At 39.0% G+C, this 27371-nt stretch overlaps 1 protein-coding gene across 1 annotated transcript in view; it reads right to left on the minus strand.

Moving 5' to 3' along the window:
- Positions 1-27371, minus strand: part of ANKDD1A (ankyrin repeat and death domain containing 1A) — an 86885-nt gene that overhangs the window by 7280 nt on the left and 52234 nt on the right. The window contains exons 8-13 of the mRNA XM_053717586.1: positions 21716-21814; positions 14366-14464; positions 14174-14272; positions 12742-12840; positions 12541-12636; positions 9525-9726 (exon numbers count right to left, since the gene is read on the minus strand). Of these exons, the coding sequence (XP_053573561.1) occupies positions 9525-9726; positions 12541-12636; positions 12742-12840; positions 14174-14272; positions 14366-14464; positions 21716-21814 (694 nt within the window). The remainder of the gene's footprint in view (positions 1-9524; positions 9727-12540; positions 12637-12741; positions 12841-14173; positions 14273-14365; positions 14465-21715; positions 21815-27371) is intronic.

Raw genomic sequence — 27371 nt, forward strand, 5'->3', positions numbered from 1 at the left:
GGGGGAGAGAGCGCAAAAGAGAGGGGGGAGAGCGCAAAAGAGAGGGGGGAGATAGCAAAAGAGAGGGGAGAGAGAGAGAGCACAAAAGAGAGGGGGAGAGAGAGCGCAAGAGAGGGGGAGAGAGAGCGCAAAAGAGAGGGGAGAGAGAGAGGGGGGAGAGAGTGTAAAATAGAGGGGGAGAGAGAGAGAGTGCAAAAGAGAGGGGGGAGAGAGAGAGTGCAAAAGAGAGGGGGGAGAGAGAGAGTGCAAAAGAGAGGGGGAGAGAGAGAGTGCAAAAGAGAGGGGGAGAGAGAGAGCGCGCAAAAGAGAGGGGGGAGAGAGCTCAAAAGAGAGGGGAAGAGAGCGCAAAAGATAGGGGGAGAGAGAGAGCAAAAGAGAGGGGGAGGGAGAGAGAGAGAGAGAGCAAAAGAGAGGGGGAGGGAGAGAGAGAGAGCAAAAGAGAGGGGGAGAGAGAGAGCTCAAAAGAGAGGGGGAGAGAGAGAGCAGAAGAGGGGGATAAAGAGAGGGAGAGAGACAGCAAAAGAGAGGGGGAGAACGGAAAAGAGAGGAGGGAGAGAGAGTGCAAAAGAGAGTGGGGGAGAGCGCAAAAGAGGGGGAAAGAGCGCAAAAGAGAGGGGGGAGAGAGCGCAAAAGAGAGGGGAGAGAGAGAGGGGGGAGAGTGTAAAATAGAGGGGGAGAGAGAGTGCAAAAGAGAGGGGGGAGAGAGAGAGTGCAAAAGAGAGGGGGGAGAGAGAGAGTGCAAAAGAGAGGGGGAGAGAGAGAGTGCAAAAGAGAGGGGGGAGAGAGAGCGCGCAAAAGAGAGGGGGGAGAGAGCTCAAAAGAGAGGGGAAGAGAGCGCAAAAGATAGGGGGAGAGAGAGAGCAAAAGAGAGGGGGAGGGAGAGAGAGAGAGAGCAAAAGAGAGGGGGGAGATAGCAAAAGAAAGGGGAGAGAGAGAGAGAGAGAGCACAAGAGGGGAGAGAGGGGGAGAGAGAGAGAGCGCAAAAGAGAGGGGGAGAGATAGCAAAAGAGAGGGGGAGAGAGAGAGAGCACAAAAGAGAGGGGGAGAGAGAGAGAGTGCAAAAGAGAGGGGGAGAGAGAGAGAGTGCAAAAGAGAGGGGGGAGAGAGAGCGCAAAAGAGAGGGGAGAGAGAGAGGGGGGAGAGAGTGTAAAATAGAGGGGGAGAGAGAGAGAGAGTGCAAAAAAGAGAGGGGGGAGAGAGAGAGTGCAAAAGAGAGGGGGGAGAGAGAGAGTGCAAAAGAGAGGGGGGAGAGAGAGCGCGCAAAAGAGAGGGGGGAGAGAGCTCAAAAGAGAGGGGGAGGGAGAGAGAGAGAGCAAAAGAGAGGGGGAGAGAGAGAGAGAGCAAAAGAGAGGGGGAGGGAGAGAGAGAGAGAGAGAGAGAGAGCAAAAGAGAGGGGGAGGGAGAGAGCGCAAGGGTTGGGACCGCTGTACTGCAAAAAATGGCCCGTGTGAACGGGCTTTAGGACTAGCATATATATATATTACAGTGGGTTAATTATATGATAATTCATTGGTGTCAGTGGGATCTATATATATATATATATATATATATATATATATATATATATATATATATATATGGTTTACAGTGGGTTAATATTTTATGATAATTCATTGGTGTCAGTAGGATCTATATATATATATATATATATATATATATATATATATATATATATATATATATATATATATATATATATACATATACATATACACACAGTATATATATATATATATATATATATATATATATACACACACACAGTTTACACATACACATTGGTGTCAGGTTGATTATACATACACATTGGTGTCCAGTGGCCGCCCTAAATATATACATTGGTGTCAGTGGCCGTAATTATGTCATTGGTGTCAGTGGGCTTACTTACCTGTGAGCCAATGCTTCACAGGCGTGCCTGTCAGAGCGAGTGTCTGGAGGCTATGTCGGGTCGCGGCCCACCAGCAGGGCCGTCGCGGCCCGGTAGTGGGCCGCGGCCCGGCTGTTGAGAAACACTGCCTTAGATAGTTTAAGTCATAATAGCAAACTTCACATATAAAGAAAATGAGTAAGTAAAGGGTACAAGGAACCGCTAACTGCAGAGCAGGCAACTCTCTGCATGTTATTAATGACATTTATGAGGGGTTATTATAAAGTATCTAACATCTATGCAGTGGAGTACTCTACGAGAAATAAGGGGGTCACTTGTATGGGAATTTCTAACATTCCCATGCTGCGGCAGCCCTGACATAAAGGGCACCAGGGAAGGAGGTGGGCATAATATATCACGGCCAAGGTACATAAGCAACTGTGAGGTAAATATATTTGGCACCATACATACTGTCAGTTACTACACATACACTTTAAAACAATATAGTTAATTTATCCCATAAGTTATAACCGAACATATGTCCAGCGCCTTGCAGTTAAAGCTTACATGCCTATAGAGAATTAAAAAAAAAATAAAAAAAAAATAGAAGTGTATATGCTGGACCGTGCTTTCCCAGCTGACACAGCCCAGCAGCATCTGTTAGAACATGTATAGAAAACACTGCAGTAAATAGAAAGCGTGTCTCTGAGATGAAGAGACATATTAGAGTCATAATAAGCTCACATTAATGAAGAGATATATTCAGGGAGCAACTGTAAAGAGTAGTGTTATGCCAGACTTAAGTGAACAGTACATGTCAGTATGAGATACCCAAGATAGATAGTGATAACCTGCAGAGTTCAGCTAGCACGGACCTCTGATATAAGGAATGAACTAATATTGTTTTGCTGGCTGCAGATTTCAACTTCATTAGAATTCACTCTGCTGTTTTAATTATTATAAATAATAGACCTAAGTGACTAACCTTGAGGGGGGTAGGAATGAAAGAGAAAGAAACACAAAATATAGATAGTACAAAACCCTTGAACTTACATATATAAACGTATGGGAGAGCACATCAATTTCTAACAAAAGCATTCCCCAAACTTAACTCAGCATAACTTATTAGTCCATATTAACCTTAGGGTGGTGGGTTAGCCACCCCATGTACACAATAATAAATGTTATTGCCAAAGTGAAAACACAAGCTGTTCTGTGAGAGATGGACTCGGGTGTGTTATTCAACCAACCCCACATCTGCGTAGGTAATCCAGCTCAAAGGAGATACACGGAGGGGGTCTCCGCCGTGGCGGCTGATCCAATTTGCCGGTAAGAGGAGTAGGGTACTGACCCCGCTGCTGTACTAGCAGAATGGGGCTACCAAAAAAAGGATAACTGTAATAGCCAAAGCTCCTTATAGATGGGCTGGAGCGCTTGGTGCCGATGTAAAGTTGCGTCTCAGATCCTCCGTGTCTAGGCTCATCCTGCTCCAAGTTGTGTAGTACGGAGCGTCCCAGGCACCATGCATTCCTCTCAGCTCCCGGATAAGCAGCCTCATGGGTCTTGGCTCCATCATCTGCAAGAGGACCTCCGCTTGGATCAGTCATCTCAGGACCATAGGAAGTACAAACTGTCAGCCGGGAACTGCCCACACTGGTCACTCCGAACAGCAGTGCCTGCGGTGTCACGAGGTATGTGGCTTTCTGTTGTTGCGGTCCTGTGAGGGCCGGGTAATGCTGCGAGATACTCTTCAAAGGTAATATTGCCAGCTGATTCTTTGATCTCGGGTCTAAGTCCTCCGTAGTTATTTTGCACCGGTTCACAGGGTCTTGGAGCAAATCTGTGCTGCGTTGCGGAGGGTCAAGTTCCGACCGATCTACCTCTGCTTTCACTTCCCTGGATAGTGGGATATGTTGTGATGGGCCCATCGCAGATCTCAGTTCTGCAGTAAGAGCTTGCCGGTGAAGGTCCATGGAACGCATTAGAGCGTGTATCGCTGAAAGAAATTGTTGTTCCATGAGTATGCTGAAAGTACAATTAGAAGAAGTGTGTTTCCGTCTGTTAGGGCAGTGCGTGGGTAGTCGCGAGTTGAATGGTGGGCCTCAGTGCCAATAGTATGACAATTAAACGTTTATTTGGTCCCAAATTTTGTAATCGATATCCTAGAACATAACAAAAGCCGAATATAATAATATTTAATGTCCTAGGGTCCCACAAAGTAGAGTCTTAATAGTCAGTTTGCAGGAGCTCTGAGATGGCACATCTTGTAGTTTCGGCAGTTGGCTCCGCCCCCCTAAACTGAGAGGTTTTAATGGGATAGAATAAGGGAGCATTAAACTCTCAAGTTAACAAAGAAAGACAAAGATTTACCTGTATCAAAACATTTTAGGTCCTGCAATAATAGTGATTTAAGATATTTTAAATATTGGGGAATAGATAAAGTAAAACATGATAAATCCGTTACTATTAGAATCCAAGTGGATTTTTAATTTAGATACTTATTCACCAATGGGGATGAATCAAGAAATAGAAATAGGGTGTCTATTATGAAAAGAATTTAAATATGCAATTTATTTTATAGGTTCAAAATCAAAAGATGAAATATATTTAATTAATTATCTGAATATATAGCTTTTTTATAAAATATGAAATATTTCCTTTAATATTCTACCAACTAATATTCAAGAAGGCGTTCTATATGACCCTGTATTGGATAAGGGTCTTAAGTAAAGGGACAAAATACTCTTCTATTCGCTCCCTTGCAGGTCCCAAGACAGACATACTGATTTGCTGCTTAAAGTCCTTTACAATGGGGTATGAGGACATTTTGAGGTAAAATATCTTCCATTTTTACATAGAGATGTTCAGGTATTAACCAGAGCCAACAAGGTACTGTGAACCATTACGGTCAATGAGAATGAGATGTTTTATGCCACTGCTTTGAGAATGTATGCACGTTGAAATTGCCAGTGACTTAAAGTTTTACATTTCCAATGCATAAAAATGAAGATTACCAAAGGAGTCATAACATATGCTCTAAGAGACACAAAGTTCTCTTTCTTTGGAGATTGCCAGAAACTTACGAAATACACAAGAAAGATTCTGAAGAACAATTAAAGAGCTTTTATACTTATTTGTATATATTGCATTTTATTGGAAGAAGAAAACAAAAATACTGCTATCTCATTTATGCTTTTTGGTTTGTGTGTTTTGCGAGTACTTATATATATATATCTTTTTTACTTATTAATTGTGTTACAAGGCAAGGCACTTATGGTAATATTTCCATTTTTTATTCCTATTCCCATTCTTTGCTTTATTTATAGACTAGAGGAATTATATATATATATATATATATATATATATATATATATATATATATATATATATATATATATATATATATATATACACACACACATATATATATACACATACATACATACATACATACATACATACACACACACGCACACATACACATACACAAAACCAATTATGAATCCGCCCTCCTGGGTCAACCACCTGGGCTTACACTCAAAGCATATACAGGACAAAAAACAGTAAAGTCTCAGGATTTTTCAAAAGTGCCAAGTTTAATTTATGTTTTGGGGATATATCTCCCCTTCTTCAGTTCTGATTATTGTTATGTATGTATGTATGTGTGTATGTATGTATGTATATATATATATATATATATATATATATATTCCACTTTTTTGCAAGTCCATTCATTCCACTTTAGTACCTATTGATAGGAGCGCACCTTAACTTTATTGCATTGATGTTTGAGAATCTCACTCAGTGTACAACTTGCCATATGTTTGCATCACTGGAGCAACAACTTCAGGAATGATATGTTTGTGGCAAGTGTGAGCATATTGTCTCTTTAGAAGTATTAGAGTTCGAATTGCAACACTGCGTGATATTCAGACAATTGAAAGGGAAATGGATATGACTGAGCAGGTTGTTCATGGTTCTAGCAGTGAGAATTGAGAGGATTCAGATGGGGAGACTCCGGGAAGTAGCTGGGTCACATTTAGAAAGTAAAGTAAAGGGAAGATGCAGAGACAGGCCAGTTCTGAGCTGGTACACTCCAACAGATTTGCCAGATAGGTTGGATATGTTGGGGATATCAGTTCAGGGGTGGCAATGTCAGAAAGGGCTGTTCTGCGTAATATAGTGAACAGTCCTTCAGTCATGGAAGAGGAGCATACTATAGTGAAAAGTCCATCAGTTATGGAAGAGGAGCAAACTTTAGTAAAAAGTCCATTAGTCATGGAAGAGGGGCATACTATAGTGATAAGTCCATCAGTTATGGAAGAGGGGCATACTATAGTGATAAGTCCATCAGTTATGGAAGAGGGGCATACTATATAATGAAAAGTCCATCAGTCATGGAAGAGGGTCATACTTTAGTGAACAGTCCTTCAGTCATGGAGGGCATACAAGTCTGGGCTTGAGGCAGATTTTGATTGTAGTAGACTATTATTAGGAAGGTTGATAGGGTCATTTGTCATCCCTTAAATAGAACAGTTTGCTTTTTTCAAGGGGCTCATGTTAGGCATATTGTGGAGCATATTGATAATTCTGTACCGCTCACTATAGGGTATTAAACCGTTACCACACCTCTTACAGCGATATGTGTCAAATTACACACTGGGGAGCTGAACTTTCAGAGCACCAACTTCATGTATTTATATTGCCACAAACAATTAAGTTATAAATAAGTTTGGCAGAGCGTAAGGATTTTAACGCTGTGGAGCCTTGTTTTTTACATTGTATGATTCTTGAATGTTTTAATACACTGACACCTAGATTACAAGTTTTGCGCTAAACAGGCTGCGAAACGAACGCAACAAAAGTTCAAAACAGCCAATAGGATGAGAGCTACTGAAATCCTATTGGTTGATTTGAACAGCCAATAGGATTTCAGTAGCTCTCATCCTATTGGCTGATTTGAATTTGAAGAATCAAATCAGCCAATAGAAATGCAAGGTACGCCATTCTGAAATGGCTACCTTGCATTCAACCTCAGTGTACGGCCGTGACCGTATGAAGAGGACGCTCTGCGCACAATGTCTTTGGCTTCCAGGTTGGCTCCGTGCCGCCGGGATGATGATAGAAGACACCCCCGGGATGGATGAAGATCTTGCCGCCTGGATGAGATGGATGTCCGGACTTCAGAAACCGTGAGTTGATCTTCTGGGGTTAGTGTTAGTTTTTTTTTTGTTTTTTTTTAGATTAGGGCTTTGGGCTTTGAAAAAGAAAGAGCTAAATGTCCTTTAAGGGAAATGCGCATACAAATGCCCCTTTAGGGGCAATGGGTAGCTTAGGTTTTTTTTTTAGAGTTAGGTTTTTTATTTTGGGGGGTTGGTTGGGTGGTGGGTTTTACTGTTGGGGGACTTTGTATTTTTTTTACAGGTAAAAGAGCCAATTTCTTTAGGGCAATGTCTTACAAAAGGCCCTTTTAAGGACTATTGGTAGTTTATTGTAGGCTAGGGATTGTTTTTATTTTTGATATTTCGTTTATTTTTTGTAATCAGTGTTTATTTTTCATGATTTTAGTGTTAATTATTTTTGTTAAACTCGTCGGATTCGTTTTTTTAAGTTGTAATTTCAATTTTTAAATATTTTTCTTAATGGTTTTTTTAAATTTGTAACTTAGATATTTTAATTGCTAGTATTTTTTTATTTTTTTAGATTAGTTATGTTAAGTTAATGAATAGTTTAATGTTAGGTTTATATTTATTTCACAGGTAAGTTTTTATTTATTTCAATAGTTATATTGTAATTTTATTTTAAAGTTAGGGGGGTGTTAGGTTTAGGGGTTAATAGTTTAATTTAGTGTTTTGCGATGTGGGGGGCCGGTGGTTTAGGGGTTAATAGGTTTATTTAGTGGCGGAGATGTGGGAGGTCGGAGGTTTAGGGGTTACTAACTTTATTTAGTGCTGGCAATGTCGGGGAGCGGCAGAATAGGGGTTAATAACTATTATAGTGGTGGCGATGTCGGGGAGCGGTGGTTTAGGGGTTAATATATTTAAATAGTGTTGGCGATGTGGGTGGGAAGCAGATTAGAGGTTAATAGGTTTATTTAATAGTCGCGATGTGGGTGGGCGGCAGATTAGGGGTTAATAGCTTTAATATATAGTGTTTGTGATGCGGGAGGGTGGCGGTTTAGAGGTTAATAGGTAGTTTATGGGTGTTGTACTTTGTAACACTTTAGTTATGAGTTTTGTGAAACATTTTTGTTACACGAAATCCGTACCTGCTTTCAGATGGCGGTATGGATCGTGTCGGTATAGGCTGTAACGCAAGCATTTTAGCTGGACCGCACAACCTGTAATACCAGCGCTATTGAAATCCCATGCAAAAACGTCATTTTTTTAAGTGCAGGATTGACGTTGCGTTACAGGCTAAAATGCTTGCGGTATAGCTATACCGACACGACTCCCAATAGCGGCGTTACTGCTTTTACGCTGAAATTGACATTTTTTCAGCGTTAAAAGCCGCAACGAAAACTCGTAATCTAGGTGTTAGTATTTTATTACTAATATCTAAGAAACTAATGCTAGATTTGTATATACCTTCAGAGAGGGTTTTTACTGTGATTGATCTATTAATGATTCCAATAATTATACCAGTGCTGGATATATATATATATATATATATATATATATATATATATATATATATATATATATATATATATATATATATATATATATATATATATATATATATATATACAGTATATATATATATATATACAGTATATATATATATATATATATATATATATATATATATATATATATATGTTGTAAATGTTCAGCCCTGTGTATGTACGTATGTACATACATGCACACATATACAATGTGGAAAATATCACTCTTTCCAAGTCAATTTCTTTTATTCATCCACTATAGTGTCTTAACTAGTCCAACAAGTCTTGTGCTAGTGGAAATGTATATATGTGTGTGCATATGTAAGTGTATGCGTGTTTTATATTAAATTGCACATCTCTAGACCACTACCCTTAGGCTGTTTTTCAGCATGGTCTGGCAGCCCCTTGTGTTAAACTAAAAAAATAAAATAAATATATATATATATATACACACACACACATACACACATACATACTGTCTTTATTATTTATTGTGTCTATATTTTATATATATTATATTTATCATTAATATTAAATTATTATTGATTATTATTGATTAGAAGACCTTGACTGCTTTTGTAGCGCTACTCCTTTGTGTTTTAGAATTATTTACCAGTCATCCCGTCTCGGACAGCATTGTTCAACTGATCTTACTATGCAAAGATGTGTCTTGCTTTAGACGGTATACAGAATACAACGTATACATAATATGCAGAGCTTTCTGCACCTCTCTATTTCCAGTTTAATTTCCAGTTTAATTTGCAGCATGCTAGGGGACACCATAAATAAGATAACCATGAGGAAAGTAGCAATTTAGCATGTACACACTAATAATTATTATAGTGTATCTTAGTTGTTCAGCTGTTTATGATACATTTTGTACCAGAACCGAGTGCCTTGTTAGGGGTATAACACCAAATAAGGGCGCTTAGTATTTGCACATGAAGGGGACAGAATACTATGGAAATAGTTGACAGATTGCATATGTACCTGTCCACTGCTGCTCTATAGCTCGTATATGAGCGTCTGTGAACTTCCAGTAATGTGCCAGCTTCTTCCATTCATTAGGTTTCAGGTATTTGGTTGCAAGTCTCCAAATGACTGAGCGGATGTGCTGAGTCTCCAGACGATGGTCCTGTCTAAAGGTCAAATGTCTGGCCACCCAGGAATCAGAGTCACTATTTAGAGTGTCCTGTGATGATGATAATGAAGAACAGCAGGTAAATGATATATGGTTGTACATACTTCAGAGAGCATACATTAAACCCAATCAATTTAATTTTGTTATGCGGGAATATGGGGCAGCTTGGTATTTACTTCTCATGTAAATGGTACACACACATCCATCCATATCCCAACACCCTGGGCAGCTGAGTGCTGAAGCATATAGTGTGTAAAAATTTCCCATCATGTGTGTGCATTTCTCACTACAGAGTTCCAGACTGGAAACAACAGCAGCACAAGAACTATGTGTTGGGAGCTTCATAAAATGGGTTTCCATGGCTAACCAACTGTACACAAGCCTCACATCAATATGCAGAATGCCAAGTGTCAGCTGGAGTGGCTGCCACTGGACTCTAAAGTAGTAGACATTTTTCTCTAGTGATGAATCACACGTCACTATCTGGCAGTCTAATGGAAGAATCTGGGTGTGGTCGACACCAGGAAAACACTAACTACCACAATGCAAAGTACCCACTGTAAAGTTTGTCTGAGAAAGGATAATGGTCTGTGGCTGTTTTTCAGGGTTATACCACTTAGTTCCAGTGAAGAGTGGGTCATCTTAATGTTACAGGATACAAAGATATTTTAGAAAATTGAGTTCTTCCATCTTTGTAGCAACAGTTTTGGGAAGGTCTTTCCTGTTCCAGCATGACTGTGCCCCTTGTGCACAAAGCAAGGTCCATGAAGACATGGTTTGACTCTCTTTTCATTGACGAGTTTGGTGTGAAGGAACTTGAGTGCCTGGGATACAGCACTGACCTCAACCCCAGTAAACACCTTTGGATTAATTGGAAAAGATTGCAAGCCAGACCTTCCTGTCTAAAATATGTGCCTGACTTCACAAATCTTCTTTTTAAATGGGGACATATATACCCACAGACAATCCAAAATCTTGTGTAAAGCCTTCCCAGAAAGTTTCAACTGTATAGCCAAAAAGGGAGGCCAATTCCATATTTGGAATGGGATGTCCAACAAACTTATATAAGAGTGATAGTCAAGTGTCCACAAACACAGGTTTCGGAATGAGATGTCCAACAAGCTTATATAAGTGTGATGGTCAAGTGTTCACCGACTTATTTGGCATACAGTGTGTGTGTGCTTATTATATAAAAATGACAAATTTTTACTTATTTATCAACAAGTGGGTGCGTCTATATAGGGTAGATAATACCCTGTTGGTGAAAGAATAATTACATCTAAATCTTCTATACACAGTAAGTATTTGTCGGTAACTGTACAAGCTCATTTTGTTCAAGCCAGACGTTCAGTAAGTCAAATGTCCAAGTTAATCATCATATAATTAAGTTATGAAAAGGGGGTGATAGAGAATTATTTTTCAATCAGAAGGAAGTATGGTGGATTGAACATTTGGACACTTAACATCCAAAAAGACTTTATAGGGACTATGATTTACTTTTGTTTTTATAATTGTCTTTATATTGATATTAAATAAAATACACTGTTTTACTGAGTTTATATATATTTTGTTTGCTTTTTTTGTTTTTATTGAAGTTTAAAACAAATGTAACCATAAGTGGCTTAATAATTAAATGTTCTTATCTTAAGTTTCACCAATAGATTTCATAATTTTGTAAAGAAAAGTATGTAATACTCCAAACCAGTAGAGGTCAGTAATACTGTTGCTGCACTGTCTCTCTCCTGGCTTTTTTTTTTTGTGAGCGTTCTCATTGCTGATGTTAGTGAGGCCGTTATAGAGAGGGTACTACTGTGGCTCCCATTTAAGTTGCTGCGTTTGTGGATGCGGTTTCCTGTGCTAATGTTAGACTGTGGTCACTGTTGAAGTGACTGGCATTAAGGATACAGTGACCTGCACTATGGATAGCTTTATTTGCGACATCAACATAGGAAATGGCCGTGCAGGTGTTTTGGCGCCAAGTCTATTGGGGAGGTTTTAAGACGGCAGGTCTTTGCTTGGCTATTTCTTCATGAAAGTCCTGGAGTTCCTGCTCCTGACTTGCCCCTGGTTCTGACCCTAGCGCGTATCCTGACTTATACTTCCTGCCTCACCCTTACCTGCAGTAAAATGACCGATTATCTGGCTACATTTGGTAGAAAACTTTGGATTATAACTTTAAAGTGAATGTAAATTTTGATGCTAAAGTGCCCAGTTTTTAAAATTTTGATTAAAAAACAGGGGCACTTTAATTCATCAAAATTTTCATTTCACTCCTGTTGTGAAAAAAAAAAAAACTTACCTTTTAATCTTCACAGCAGCTCCAGCTTCCTCCACCCGTTTCAAAGCCTCTTCCTGGGTCTAAAATGAGGCATCCGGCTTCCTCCAATCACAGCAGTGAATCAGACACTGAATCCCCCGGGGGGCAAGCTGTGATTGGAGGATGACCCATCAATCATTTCTGACATCAGAAATGGCTTGTGAGACCGGAGGAAGCTGGAGCTGCTGTGAAGTTTAAAAGGTAAGTTTTTTGTCACAACAGGAGTGAAATGTATATATATATATATATATATATGTGTGTGTGTGTGTGATTCTCACTCACACCCATTGTCAACTGCCAGGGTGACAGGATCAAATATTGCAAATAGAAGATTATAGAGGATCCGCACTCACTGGATTTAAAAATGTAAAAACTTTCATTCAGAATTAATAGTGATGTTTCAAGATTTTAGTCCCTTCAGGTTTACAATATAAAAAATATACAAAATCCCATGTCAGGTGCACTAGAGGCACTATCTGCACATCCCATTATAATACCCAGTGAGGCTCTTTGATATACTATGGGATAATAAACCCCCCCTCATATACCTTCTCCCACTTATAGAATCGATCTGCTTTGATGATCATATCTGCCAGGTTGATGTGATTCCCACGTGCAGCAACATCTAGGGATGTCTTTCCCTGCTGAAAAGTGAGAAAAACAAACAAAACCACATAGAAGTCTGTAAAATAAACTCACAGGACACAGGGGCAGCAATCTCACAGCGCTGATGTAAATTATCATTGTACCTTATCTTGCAGCTTCAGGTTCACACCAGCAATGAGGATAGTTTCAGCCATATCCTGCCTTCCATGCTCTGCTGTAATATGAAGAGGAGTCTGCAGCCTCTGCACAAATACATATAAACCATACATTAAAGCCTCTCTTTTTACGGATACAGAATATATAGAGATCCCTATTGATACATCACCCTCTCTTTATGATTCTACTGCTCTTCTTCCTTAGCTTTATTGAAAATGTATTCTCCATAAAGTTCTATTATTCCCTACACCTGCTCCCCCTGCCGTTTATTGTACATTGCATATATAGATACACATGCTAAGTTAAAAGGACAGTCAAGTCCAAAATAAACTTTCATGATTCAAATAGGGCATGTAATTTTAAACAACTTTCCAATTTACTTTACTTTTATCACCAATTTTGTTTTGTTGTCTTGGTATTCTTAGTTGAAAGCTAAACTTAGGAGGTTCATATGCTAATTTCAGATATTTGTCTATCAGTTTTTCACAGCTAGACAGTGCTAGTGTAAGTGTGCCTTATAGAAAACATTGTGCTCACACCCATGGAGTTATTTATGAGTTAGCACTGAATGGCTAAAATGCAAGTCTGTAAAAAGAACTGAAATAAGGGGAAAGGAGGTAAAAAGTATATTAATATAACTGTTGGTTATGCAAAACTGGGGAATGAGTAATAAAGGGATTATCTATCTTTTTTTAAACATAAAAATTCTGGGATTAGACTGTCCCTTTAAATAGCCATAAAACGAGATAAAATGGGTGTGTCCTTGGATTGCAAATCAATGCAAAATAACAATATGTTAAAAGCTTTTAAAGCATTTTGTTTGCAAGCAGATCTTTATGTTTAGTTAGTTACTGAAATGTAAGAAGCACATTGTTATAAAGTTTTTTAGGTTCCTTTAAGCATTGTTCTGCTGTATTTTCCCAACTATCCTTTAAGGCATACCATGGCCACTTATGCCTCTCCCTATTCTCTGTGTGTGTTTTTATTCACTTTCCCCCTGCGTGTATATTTGCTTCTCTGTCTTACTCTCCAATATGCTTCAGTCATTTCCTCTTGGCTCCCTCAATTAAAAATATCCCTTTCCACTTATGTACCCTTCACCATTACTGAGCATTCTTTTCTGCTCACTGTTTCCGAAACTCTTATGCTTCATTCTAAGAGCTCAGTTATCATAAACTCACTGGCACATAGAGAAATCAGCAGCTTATTTTAGTGAGCACTATAAAGTAAAGTAAGTTTCTCTGCTTAAAATAAAGCATATTAGTGAGTTCCCCTTAATGATATACACAGCTTCAATGGTAAAAATTGCCTTTTAAACCATCCCTGAGGCGCCGCATAATACTGATGATGCATCTTATAGAATCTCGCCAGGCCAGAGACATTCCTCTATATTTTCTTGTGTATTCCTCTTGTTCTTACATAGTCTGTAATGTCCAAGTCACACTCGCAGTCAATGAGCAGTTTAACCATGGTGGGGAAGTTCTGCAGAACAGATATATGCAGGGCAGAGGAGTTTTGCTGTTAGAAGAGAATATATTAGCTTCCATTAATTGCAATAACCTTCCCAATCTAATCTAGTACTGCTCTAGCATGGTTTTATTATACACTTACATGGTTAACAGCATTGATATTAATGCCAGCATCGATCAATGCTCTGGCAATTTCCTCATGTCCATGGAGCGCAGTGTAATGAAGACAGTTCATCAGCTTCTGTTGGGTAACAGAGATTAACACATGCTCAGATAGATTTTCTTATACAAAGTAACATTTTACATTTTTGTTTCAGATAAAAGATGGTATAATACAATGTATTAAAAAGATAGGCATGGAGGAGGTGTGTCCCTGTCTACCAATAAAGCTTTGGGAGTTGTCATTATCAGCCAAACATAGCTATGTAACATGCATTTCCTGCCCTTTTTCTTAATTTTTAACATTTAATTTGCATAAATTCTGCTTTTTCATATGCAAGACAGAACATTATGCATATACTTTCCCTTTAAGGTTATAAAATGTAACCAATGGATATATTTTTTTTATTGAGGTTGAAATATAAAAACAGTACAAGATTGCCGTATATACAGTCACTGTAAAATACATAGTAGCAATTAACAAGGTGATTGTTATACATAGCATTACAAGATGAATGGTTAAAGGGCATGTGTTATAATACAAGTTGGCAATTAAATATAACAGTAGTAAAGAATATTCAACCTCAGTTTTTCTTTATATGAGAAAGTATCGCCTACCTGGACCTTGATAAAAAATAGAATATAAACTCCCATAATTATAAACATCGGCCACTCTCGGACCACCGGAAATATAACTCAAACAATAGAAGGGAGGGTTTAGGGAAGGAACATAATTATATATGGAATTTAGTACCCCCTTCTAAGATATTGGCAAAATATGGAGTATAAACTCCCCTAACTATATACATTGGCCACTCTTGGACCAAAGACATGAATCAAACAGTAGAGGGGAGGGTTTAGGGGAGGAACAAAAAGGCTCACTCTTGGACCTTAATGGCACATTTTAAAGAAAGCAACAACTTTAACTTCCTCCGGGGAAACTAGAGGTCACTTTTGGACCTACCTACATGCATATAATAACAAGGAGGAAAACTGGTATGTAAATTGGTATATTGAGAACCATCCGTATTAACTGTATTAAACTACCTAATCATAGAAGGTGCTATACAATATATAAAAGTAATTCCCAAAGAAAACGTAATACACCATTAAAGGCATGAGATAGGGTCTACTTAATAAGCAGAATTTCAAATACAAATAATGATACCTATGTCTGCTATGACTCCAGTGTTGTACATTCAAGCTCTAAAAGGTTGGAGTAATAAAGAACTCTGTGTAATGTATATGCTAGGCTATGAGCAATCACTTACAGACAGTAGAACCAGTGGTCCCCTAGTGAGATATTTGAGTGTGCCACCTCGGCCGCAGGCGGCACAACAGCAGAAGATAATTAATATGGTTATAGATCATTGTGCTCAAATTCAGCCCTCTCAATTTAATAGAATTATACACAGGAATCTATAGTTGGCCCTCTGGGACCTTCTTCTATATGCAGCTAGGAATGCAAATATATTTCAGCCCTCGTGAGATACCACTGTGACCAACAGCTCCAACTATCGCTTCTAGAAGCAGACTTAGCAATCTACTCTCATGATAGGGGTCTAACATTTATAAGAATATATTGCAAGATTTATACTTAGTTTGTGTCAACTTATTGGTATAAAAGTTGCTAGGGACACAAGTAAGACTCTCTCTACATAAAGATAACATTTCATTCATGAACATTAAACATGTGATTAATAGCTTAGGTATAAAATATCAACCCATCATAGCTCAGTATAAACAAAATTCCCAACTAACTTAGATAGTATTAAACCTGCTGGACACAGATACTTTATAGGGAGTTGTAGTAGTATAGGAGTTAATGTGTGCAGGGATATTAAATTATGCAAATGTGAGGTATGAGTATATTCAGGCTGATAATGGCTATACAAAAACACAGTCCTTATAGAAATAAGTCTGTTTAGGGTGTTAGCAGTTGTCAAACATCGACTAAACCTCAGATACCTATCTTCATGGAGTCGATATTCCGGTGGACCGTCTCCTTCACGACAAAGGGGGGGCATTATGTATGAAGCAATTAGTCACATCAGTTACTCAAAGGTTTGGTATCGTCAGCAAGCTCTGATTGAACAGAACTACCCTTAGGTCCCGACTCTCTTATCATATTTAGCCCACACCATGAGGTTCATCTCGCAGCACTCTAAGCCAAAGAGGGGGGGTTGCTTCTCCACAAACTGGAGATCGTTAGGTGCTGGGGTTTTAGCTGACTCCAAAAGGTACAAGTCAACACTTTCTCTCCATATGTGTCGCACAGTGCGACATCAGGAAATGGGGACTTGTAAAGGCAGTTAACAATACGGTCATTCAGGCTCAAAGGTCGCAGGACTATCAAGCATTTGTACGTCGTGAGTAAGGACCGTTTTTGCTCTCCTGCTATAGATCTGTCAGTCACAGCACTAGAACGGCATGCGGGAGAACATACATCTGCCTCATACCTTCCCGGACCAGGCTCAGTTTATGTTGAAAGTGCGTGTGGCTCCATATTGCAGACTAGGTCTACAGAATTCTTCTTTCGGATCTCCTCCCTGCTTATTTTCGCTGTCTCACGGTCTTTCCACTCCGGTCTGCAATCCACTCGCTGGCTAAAGGGGACTGCAGCATAGATCATGTCTTCATGCATCCCAGAGACTACCTGTGTGGGTATAAGGTTGGGCAGGGTTTTTCGTGGTTCCAGGGTTGCCCGAGTCTGTGTTGTGGCCAAGAGGGACGCCTTCCCGGTCAAGCAGAGATCAGGGCTATCATCCTCTACCGGAGCATGTTCAGCGGGCGCCTGGTGTGTCCCATTTGGAAGTCGCCCCTCGAAAAAGATAGCACATAGATCTCTCTCTAGGTCTCGAAAGTGATCCTGTAGGAATCTGCTCATTCGTGCCTCCCATCTTGCCAGAGCCTCCATTTGCACACGGTGAATTGAATGTGATTTATATGTCAGAATAGTCCCATGATATAGCACCTTCTTATGGTTGATGGTTCTCTTTTATGAGTGAAATAGGTAGTCTAAATACGACTGCTATACCCCAAGTAAGGGGGGGCCTGAATCCTCGTGGTGAGGTCGCCGCATAATGTTCCAGCGGTTCAGATCTGGGTCCAGTTGTCAAACTCTGCAAGTTTGGTATCTTTCAGATCCACACTTTGTGGACTGTTCAAAGTTGCAAACGGTTTTGTCGAAGTTGCAGGATGGGCCCGGTAACCAGCGGGTTAGGGAAATCAAACTCAGAGCCACAGATATTGCAACCTAGCATGGCCGCTGCCTAGACACGCCTATTATTTTTTTTCAACATATTCTGGTTTACACAGTCAGCTCCAAAACATATGCTAAAACATCAACAGGTCAAATTGAGAAAAAAAGGAATAAGGAAAACAGAGATAATTTATGGCATCATATGCTATTTATCCATAGCAAGTTAATAAAAGATGTATTAAAAACCCCATTTATGACAGACATTTTATTTTTACCTACTGGACATGTTGCCACATAATGCAAATTGTACACAGCTCACAACTTTATCTTCAATGTATGCAAAGCAATAACAATATAATGTAATTCTCAGTACTAACACAAGATGGCAGTAAACTACCCTACTTCACTATTAAAATGGTGTTCAAATTTTCAAATGAGGAGCCATGCTGCTATACTTTACTTATAAAGCGCCAACAAATTCTGCAGCGCTGTCCATGGGTACAAATGATAAAAGTACAACTTTGATACAATATTTGTAAGAGACAAGACAAAACGTATCAATAAAAAAACTGGAGGAATTGATTGCCCTATTCCCGTGGAAACTTACAATCTAGGAGGGTGAGAAACAGGAGGTGAGGACTGCAATGGTTAGAATGGTGTTAGTACAGAGTAAGATGAGGGCAATTATTAGGTAAGTGGAATTCATTTGTTATTGGGTCGTAGGCTTCCTTGAACAAAAATGTCTTCTCTCCAACCACTGAGAACAAAGTTTGTTCCTTACTATCTTCCTCACGCTTCACTATCTGCTCACTCAACCCTATCCTTTCCCAGTTAATACCTTCTCTGTCTTTCAGCCTCACTCCTGCTCTAACTCACATCTTCAATCTATCCCTTTCTACCAGTTCAAACCCATCTTCTCAAAGGTCACTCCCATACTAAAAAAAAACCCTCCCTTGATCCTAATTCTCCTGCAAACTACCACCCATATCATTACTTCCACTAACAACAAAACTTATCTTCAAGGATCTGTCCTGGGTCCTCTACTCTTCTCTATTTATACTTCTTCACTGGGTAAACTTATCATCAACAGCTATGGCTTCAAATATCCCCTCTATGCAGATAACACTCAGATCTACCCCCCCCCCCCCCCACTGCTCTCTCTCTCTCTCTCTCTCTCCCTCTGTCCTTTCTCATGTCAGTGACTGCTTATCTGGCATTTCTTCCTGGATGACTGACAGAGGCATTGAAGAGGAGAAGTCCCCAGCAAATGACACAGAAAAGAATTGGTTAGAAAGATAAGTGTGGATCCAAGAGAGGGCAGTGCCACAGACACCAAGATAGCTGAGAGTCTGTAGGAGTAGGGGGTGATTAATGGTGTCAAAGGCAGCAGAGAGGTCATATAAAATAAGTAAAGAGTAGTGGACGTTACTTTCATCAGAAAGAGAATTGTTAATAAACATAGTGAGGGCAGTCTCAGTTGAGTGTTGGGGATAGATGCCAGATTGCAGGGGGTCACGCAAGGACAGGAGGACAGCAAGTGGGATAGGCAGTCGTAAACCTAGTTTTTACCAGCGGTGTTATGGGATAGTAGTTTGCAGGAGAATTACAGTCAAGGGAGGGTTATTTTTTTGGAGTATGGGAGTGACCTTTGCATGTTTGAAAAAAGATAGGAATGAACCATTAGAAAGGGATAGGTTTAAGATGTGAGTAAGAGCTGGAATAAGGGTGGAAGACAGAAAAGGTATTAGATGTGAAGGGATAGGGTCTAGCGGGCAGGTAGTGAGGCATGAGGAACCCACTTCATTCTCAGTGGCTGGGGGGAGGGGAGATTGTAGGCTTGTGTCGGGATGTTGCTTTGGATAGTATGCTTTTGTTTAGAAAGTAGTCTGCCAGGTCTTGAGCACTAAAGGCAGACAAAGGAGGTGGTGCAGGTTGGTAGACGAGAGAGTTGAAAGAAGAGTCATTTAGGGTTTGAGGAGAGAGTAGATATAAGAGAAGAAAAGTAGGTTTGCTTGGTTAAGTGAAGGGCAGATGTGTATGAATTAAGAATGAATTTATAGTGGATGAAATCTGGTTCAGAGCAAGATTTCCTCTAGGCACACTCAGCAGCGAGGGAACATTTTTGCAAGAAGCACGTTTGCCAGAGCTGTAAAGGACGAAGTGGGGTTTAGCATAGTTGGGGAGGAGCAAGAGTGTCTAGGGCTGAGGAGAGAGTATTGCTGTTGTGGGCTGTAACAAGGCCAGGGCGAGTTATCGTGGAAGTGAGTGAGAATATGTTGAATAAGTTTGGAAAAGTAGAGAGGATCCACAGCATGCAGATTTCTACAGGTGCGGGGGTGAGATGGAGAAGTGGGGGTTTAGCCAGTACATTAAGTTTATAGGTGAGCAGGTGGTCATCTGAAATGGGAAACCAGTGACAGGTGAAGTCAGATATAGAGCAGTGGTAGGAGAATACCAGGTCAATAGAGTGTCCATCACAGTGAGTAGGGAATAGGGTGGATTGTGAGAGACCAAAGGAGGATGTGAGTGAAAGAAATTTAGAGACAGCAGGGGCAGATGGGTTATCAATGGGGATGTTGAAGTCCTCCAGAATTAGAGCGGGTATATTTGGAGACAAAGTGAGGAAGCCAGGCGGCAAAGTTGTCAAGGAATTGTGAGGTTGGTCTAGAAGAGCGACAGATGACTGACAGTCTGATAGAGAGGGAAAGAACATGTGAATGCAGTGAACTTCAAAGGAGGAGAAGGAGAGAGTTGGGAGCAGAGGTAGGTACTAATAGGAGCAGGAGGGGGAGAGCAAGATCCCAACACCGCCACCATGTCTCTCACCTGGCCTAGGGGTATGACTAAAGTGGAGACAGCCGTGTGAGAGCAGCAATGAAAGCAGTGTCAAAAGAAGATAGCCAGGTTTTGGTAATTTCTAAAAGGTTGAAATCGTTAGAGATGAACAGGCCATGATAGAGCAAGCTTTCCAAAGAGCACAAGAAAAGAAAGGGGTGGGTTAATGGAGATGCGATTGTAGGATTGCATGAACTAGAGTTTTTACTGTGGGAGATTGATCGAGAGTGTGGAGGTTTGGTGACTGCTGCAGGGCCAGGGTTAGGAAAGATGTCACCAGCGGCAAGCAGTAATAGGAGTATGAGTGAGAAGGTGAGAGTGAGACTTGTAAGAGTGCATATGATTGTAGACAGGAGAGTTAGAAAGGGACTTATTTCTAAGGAGACATAGTATTTCATGGGAAGACACCATAGGGGATGACAGAAGGGAGAAGATGATAAGGATAGTGTGGGGGTTATTGTTATTATTTATATAGGGACATGCTGTGAGTTTTAGGAGAAGGGTAGATAGAAAGCAGAAAATACATAGAGAGCATTGTGCAGGTGTATAGTTACTGAGGATTACCTGCTAGTGAGATGTTATGAGATAGAGATTGAAGATTGTAATGCCAAATACCAATAAAAATGGCTATTTATAGGGAACTATATGAAAAACTCTCTCTTGACACATTTATCAAAAACTTGTTGGCATGAAGAGAAATCACACAAAAAGTTGTTTTTTTACCATTATACTTTAAATGTATGTGTCTCTTACTTACATCCAGAATCGTGGTTAGCAAGATAAATAGCTCTCAAACTAAAAATGTGCTGATCTAATATTCTTTGAGGGACATTGCTGTTCTGATAAGACTTCTTAGATAGAGATTTTGGCCCTCTGTTTGAATACTTTCTCTATATATTTACAAAGATAGCATTTAGCTATGGTAATTTCTGAGACTTAGGGCCTTATGATCAAAAAAACTCACCGTCATGGAGAGAAATCACACAAGGGCTTTTTTAATCATTATATTGTAATCTGTGTCTCTCCTTCACACCCAGAAACCTGCATAGCAAGATAAAGAGTACATGACTAAGAGCCTATTGTAGGTTCGAAACATTGTTCCTGTAAACTTTTGGACCCAACTAATGAAAATAAAGGTCTTTTAAACAAAGATTTTTTTTTCTGGTGGCTGGAGTGCTTTGGATGTATGACCATTTGGATTGACAAGATTTGGCAAATCTTACTCCGTTTCCTACAAACAGGTGTGCTGTTCTCCTTTCTTTTTGATTTTCTAAATATTCAAGGCCATGCACTTACCTCTGTTTGCACATTCACATTGCACCCAGCATCTAGAAGAACTTTAACACAGTCAAAATGTCCTCCTTCAACAGCCAGATGCAAAGCAGTCAGACCTTCCTGCAAATACATTCAGTAGTTTATGAGGTGTTGCTCAAGGTTATTCAATTACAAAAATTGTTTTCAACGTTTTGTGGTCAATAAAGCTAAAACAAAAAAAAAATTAAGACAGTGTGGACATTACAAATACCAAAGGGTACAGCTCACAGTAAATACACAGTCTTCACACTTTCTATGGGACATTCAAACCCTTCCTCATAATGCCAGCCTTGATCTAAGATTAAGCTTTGATTCCAGTCACAAGGCAGGTGTGAAGGATAATTTTTAAATAATTCAGTGGTACCCAGTGTTGTTTTCTAAATATTGATGGATCCTGTAATCCCCAGAGCTAACCATTACATACTTAACCCTAACTGTGACCCCCACACCTAATATAAACCCTAAACCATTTATACAATCTCTCTATTAACTGTAACTGTCCAGACCTACTACAACACATCCTAAATCTCCCCTGGTCTCAAACAAAGTTCCCAGACACTACCACAGCAATAACTCCCTAAAATTTAATTGGGGGGTCTAGTGTAGAAAACCCCAGAAAATAATTTTTGTTATTGTGATGTAATTAACATAATCAGATTTACTGTTCTTTTCATTATTTATATATAAATAGTTTTGTTTTTTTAAATGCAGTTACAAACATCTGTGTATGTTGTACACATATTGTAATAGAAGATATAACAAAACATACAGTTATAATAACAAAACATACAGTTATAATAAGACCAAGAAGACATATCAAATATAATGGTTCTTAAACTGTAGATTTCATTATGTGGTCTACATGGTCACTTGTCAGTGTATTAAGATCTATATTGGTCGTACGACACCTAGATTGAAAACTAAAACTCTTGAAGACATGAATAATTCAGAAGGGGGTAAATATTTCACATGGACTATCAGCATATTCTTCTGAAGTACATGGTAAGGATCCAAATATTTTTTTATATTAAAGCCATAGTACAAATTGAGAATACATAGGGGAAAAGATAGGGGACGGACTAAGGGGTAGATATATCAAAGGTTTTTCGACCCCATACAACTACAGGTTCACAAGAGAACCTGCACTACGTATTTAACAAGCAACGGTCATCAGACTACTGCTTTCGCCACCTCTAAAGTGGTGAATTTCAATCTCCCCGGTATAGTCCGACCGGGGAGATTGACAGCTCCTGCCCGCGCATAATTGGCTGTGTGCGTGCAGGATTGCACGCAAGCGCAAAATAGCGCTTGTGTGCAATGCTGAATTTCACCAGCGGAATTTAGCCCAGCCAGAGGCGAGCTGCAGTGGAGAGGGGCGCGTATGTGCGTCCCAGCTTGATTAATCGCCCCCGTAGAGATAGAACTAATATATTTGTGCCATGGACACAACAAAAACCATAGACAAGAATGGAGAAGTAGACATGATATGTTTTTGTAACCACAAAGTTATATATACCACAAGGGAGTAAAATGTGGAACACAAATGTGTATTTTAGTACCTATATTTATATACATCCTTGATACTTAGGGTTGGTGTATTTTTTGATATTGTTGATGTCAATTTAAATATTTACTTTTTCATCGAGTATGATGTACCGATAATAATACCAACTTTAAATTGAGTAATATGGTCTGCTGTATGTTATTTCAAACAATTCCTATTCTCCCAGGTATTAACAGGTAAAGAAAAGTATTTTATTTGAGCTATGTATGTAAGATTGCAATTTTAACCAAGTTGGTAATAACATAGTTAAACTTGAAATTTTTCATTTTTAGCTTTTTAAAGGATGCAATACACAAATATATACTACATGACAACTGAAACTTTTTAAATGGGAAGCAGGAACTTTGAGGACAGAATTCTCTGATAAGTGCTGCGTTATACTGTGAAACTCATAAGACCTCGCCAACTTCCAGTTTGAAAAGTTTGTGCTTTGAGACTATACATCACACTGAGAGGTGGTTACACCACATGGACCAGTCACTCTATTACGGCAACCACTTGGAGTACCCCATGGAGCTGAACCAGGAAACATTTTTTTAAATCTTTTCACAGGATTTTGACTTTATATTTATTTTTTTCTTTAATATTAAGGTTTTACATAATACAAGCAATAGTTTTTTTTAATTAAATTATATACTGTATATATATATATATATATATATATATATATATATATATATATATATATATATATATATATAACGCTCTGATAAAACACTTAAATTAACCTCTTAAGGACATATGACGGAATTTTTCCGTCATAAAACAATTGAGCAAACTGAAAGCTGTGTCCTTAAAGGGTTAAAAGACTTGCATAAAAAAATAAATACGGACATCAAAATGAAAATTAATGAATGCAATGGAAGAACAATATTAGTTCATGATAATAATGAACTTATATTTATTGGTGGCTAAATGTAGCCACCAATCAGCAAGCACTACCAAGGGTGCTGAACCAAAAATAGGCCGGCTCCTAAGCTTACATTCCTGCTTTTCAAATAAAGATAGCAAGAGAACGAAGAAATGATTATAGGAGTAAATTAGAAAGTTGCTTAAAATTGCCTGCTCTATCTGAATAAAAAAAAAATGGGTTTCATATGCCTTTAAAGGGATACTGACCCCTCATTTTTTCTTTCACGATTCAGATAGAGCATGCAGTTTTAAGCAACTTTCTAATTTACTCCTATTATCAATTTTTCTTTGTTCTCATGTTATCTTGATTTGAAAAAGCAGTAATAAAAGGTTAGGAGCCGGCCCATTTTTTAGTTTAGCACCTTAGTAGAGCTGCTGATTGGTTTGCTACATTTAGCCACAAATCAGCAAGTGCTACCCATGTGCTGAACAAAAAATGGTCTGGCTCTAAAGCTTACAGTACTGCTTTTTCAAATCAAGATAGCATGAGAACAAAGAAAAATTGATAATAGGAGTAAATTAGAAAGGTGCTTAAAATCTCATGCTCTATCTGAATCATGAAATAAAAAAAATTGGGTTTAGTATCCCTTTAATGGGACAGTAAATAGGAAAAAAAAATGAAAAGAAAAAACTGACTCAGTACTCTTAGTATCTGCCCTGTTTGTGACATTTGAGGACTGGAGTTGAAAAACATTGATATAAAGTGTCTCAAACTGAAAGTGCTAGGTTATTGCATATCATTGTGAAAAGAGGTCATGGATACATGAGCTAGGGCACCAGTGAAATATCACAAGGACAATACACCACAGTAAAATTAGACTGATAAGCTAAATATTGTAATGATGCTGCAATATAACATTGATATTACTTCCCTCATTATGTGATTTCTTTCTCATCTACTAAGTGACACAATATTAAATAGCTGTGTGTGTTGTATGTCCATTTTCTCTATAAGTTGATTTCTTTATTATTTGTTGCTCTAATACCTCCCTAGATTTGCCGCATTTGCATTAAAACGAATTCCTGAAAACATAAAATGTATAACCAAATTATCACATCCTGGGATATGCGCGTTTGCTTCTTATTTAACCTAATTATATTTAAGTTTTGCAGCTGGAACGTCCTATGACAAGGGTGAGAAACACTGTTCTAGGGCTATAAATTTTATATTGAAAAAAATAATCTGAAAACGATGCATAGAGCCAAGTCAGTCATTGGCTGCCCCTTTTAATCTTTTGTTGCTATTATATTTTTGGAGTGAGAAATGTAGTATGTTTTTCTTATCAGCAGTTTGCAGTGAGACATATTTAGACATGTACATACCAAACCTATATGCTCATCATGTATGTGAAGGAGAGCATTTAAAAGTTAAAAGGTACATGGTACTCAAATTGGTTGTATCATGTATATGACACAGCAGCAGTTAACTAGCTAAAGATATTTGTTTGCATAACCCATTAACGACGGCTGACGTACCCTGTACATCAGCCATCTGTAGTGCTTTCAGAGTTGTAGGAGGTAGTGAGGCATACACAAATAGCACAGCCTCACCTCTGTTGGTGAGACCTGCATCCCCACAGCCCTGGAAGCCATTGTGTCATATAGGGCAGTGGTTCTCAAGCCAAGTGGCCTCAAGGCCCAGTAAATTATAGCTGTACATATACATTGGTGAGAGGGGGGGGGGATATTTTTATTGGTGTCAGTTGGTTCAAAAGGTGTCAGGTAATGAAGGCCCAGCTGTTTAGAAACCAGGGTATAGGGCAGGGGTCAGCAACCTTCGGCTCCCAGATGTTTTGGAACTACATTTCCCACGATGCTGAGACACTCTTTAGGCTATCTGAGCATCATGGGAAATGTAGTTACAAAACATCTGAGTTGCCATCATTAAGGGGCTAAATGTAATTTAATGTGAAATTATAAGGAAGTGTATGATTTTGTACAACTGGGTCTCAGGTCTCTAATGCTCATTGTTTTCTAGAGACAACTCAACACAAAAATACATGGGGTTTTTCAGCACATAAACCACAACAAAGCACTGCAATAGATTTTTAAACATTCTGTTGGAGTACAAAATGATGAAGTACAGAAAAAATAGAAGATAATGTTCCTTTAAGACGTTTATTTGGATTTAATAGCTAACAGGAAGTGTGTGTGTGTTAAGTATAGGAATGTGGGAAAGAAGCTCATTGGCTTATGAGGAAAGCTTTTAAAATACCTTTTTTAGATTGAAAAAGAACAGAGATTTTTTTGTTAAAAAAGGGTTTGATACAGACTCAGTAACACATTACAGGAGGTTCACATACCCTGTCTAGCAGAGAACATATGTAGTTACCAAGCAGTGGCGGATCCAGAGCCTGGTCTCGGGAGGGGCATTTCCAGATTTTTTTGTGGCGGCGGACAGAAAATAATGAGTGCTTATAGAACAGACTATTTTATTTAACCTATCGTACAGCTCTAACTTTATTTAAAAACAGTCACATTTGTCTTTCCAAATTATGGATTTAAAAAATTAGAAACAGGTGACATTTAACCCACGCATATACACACACACGCATATACACATACACACATATATACACACACACACAAATGAATACATACATACATATCTTTTTACCCCTGCATTGAAAACTCCTCTACAGTGAATATTATATATATTTTACTGGGACAAATCCTGATTTCCATGCAGGGGTTAACATTCATGAATACAAGACTAGAAGGGACTGATTTAATGCTTGTCTCTGCCTTTAAATGATAATAGTTTCAGTGAAGCTGTGACTAAAACCAAAACTCCTCTGAAAATACAGGGCAACAGTAATTTGTTTTTTACACAAATTATTAGAACACATCTAAATATTTGCTTTGCAGTTGGTGCACTATATCAAACTCCTGAGCCTTACAGCATCAAAAGTTTTATGTAGGATGGGTTAACTGTTGGACAAAATAATGGCTGCCTGTCTGAGGGACACAGACATCACAGAAAATAAATTTTAAACAAAACAGAACTCTTAATGCTCTTGCTGAAATCAGAGTTAAAGACCAGACCCCCCCCCCCCCCCTCGAGAGAGAGAGAGAGAGAGAGAGAGAGAGAGACACACACCATGGGGAAGACAGAGGAGAGAGACACACAGGGGGGAGACAAAGGAGAGAGACACACAGGGG

This window comes from Bombina bombina, chromosome 6, assembly GCF_027579735.1.
Source record: "Bombina bombina isolate aBomBom1 chromosome 6, aBomBom1.pri, whole genome shotgun sequence".
Classification (NCBI taxonomy): Eukaryota; Metazoa; Chordata; class Amphibia; order Anura; family Bombinatoridae; genus Bombina; species Bombina bombina.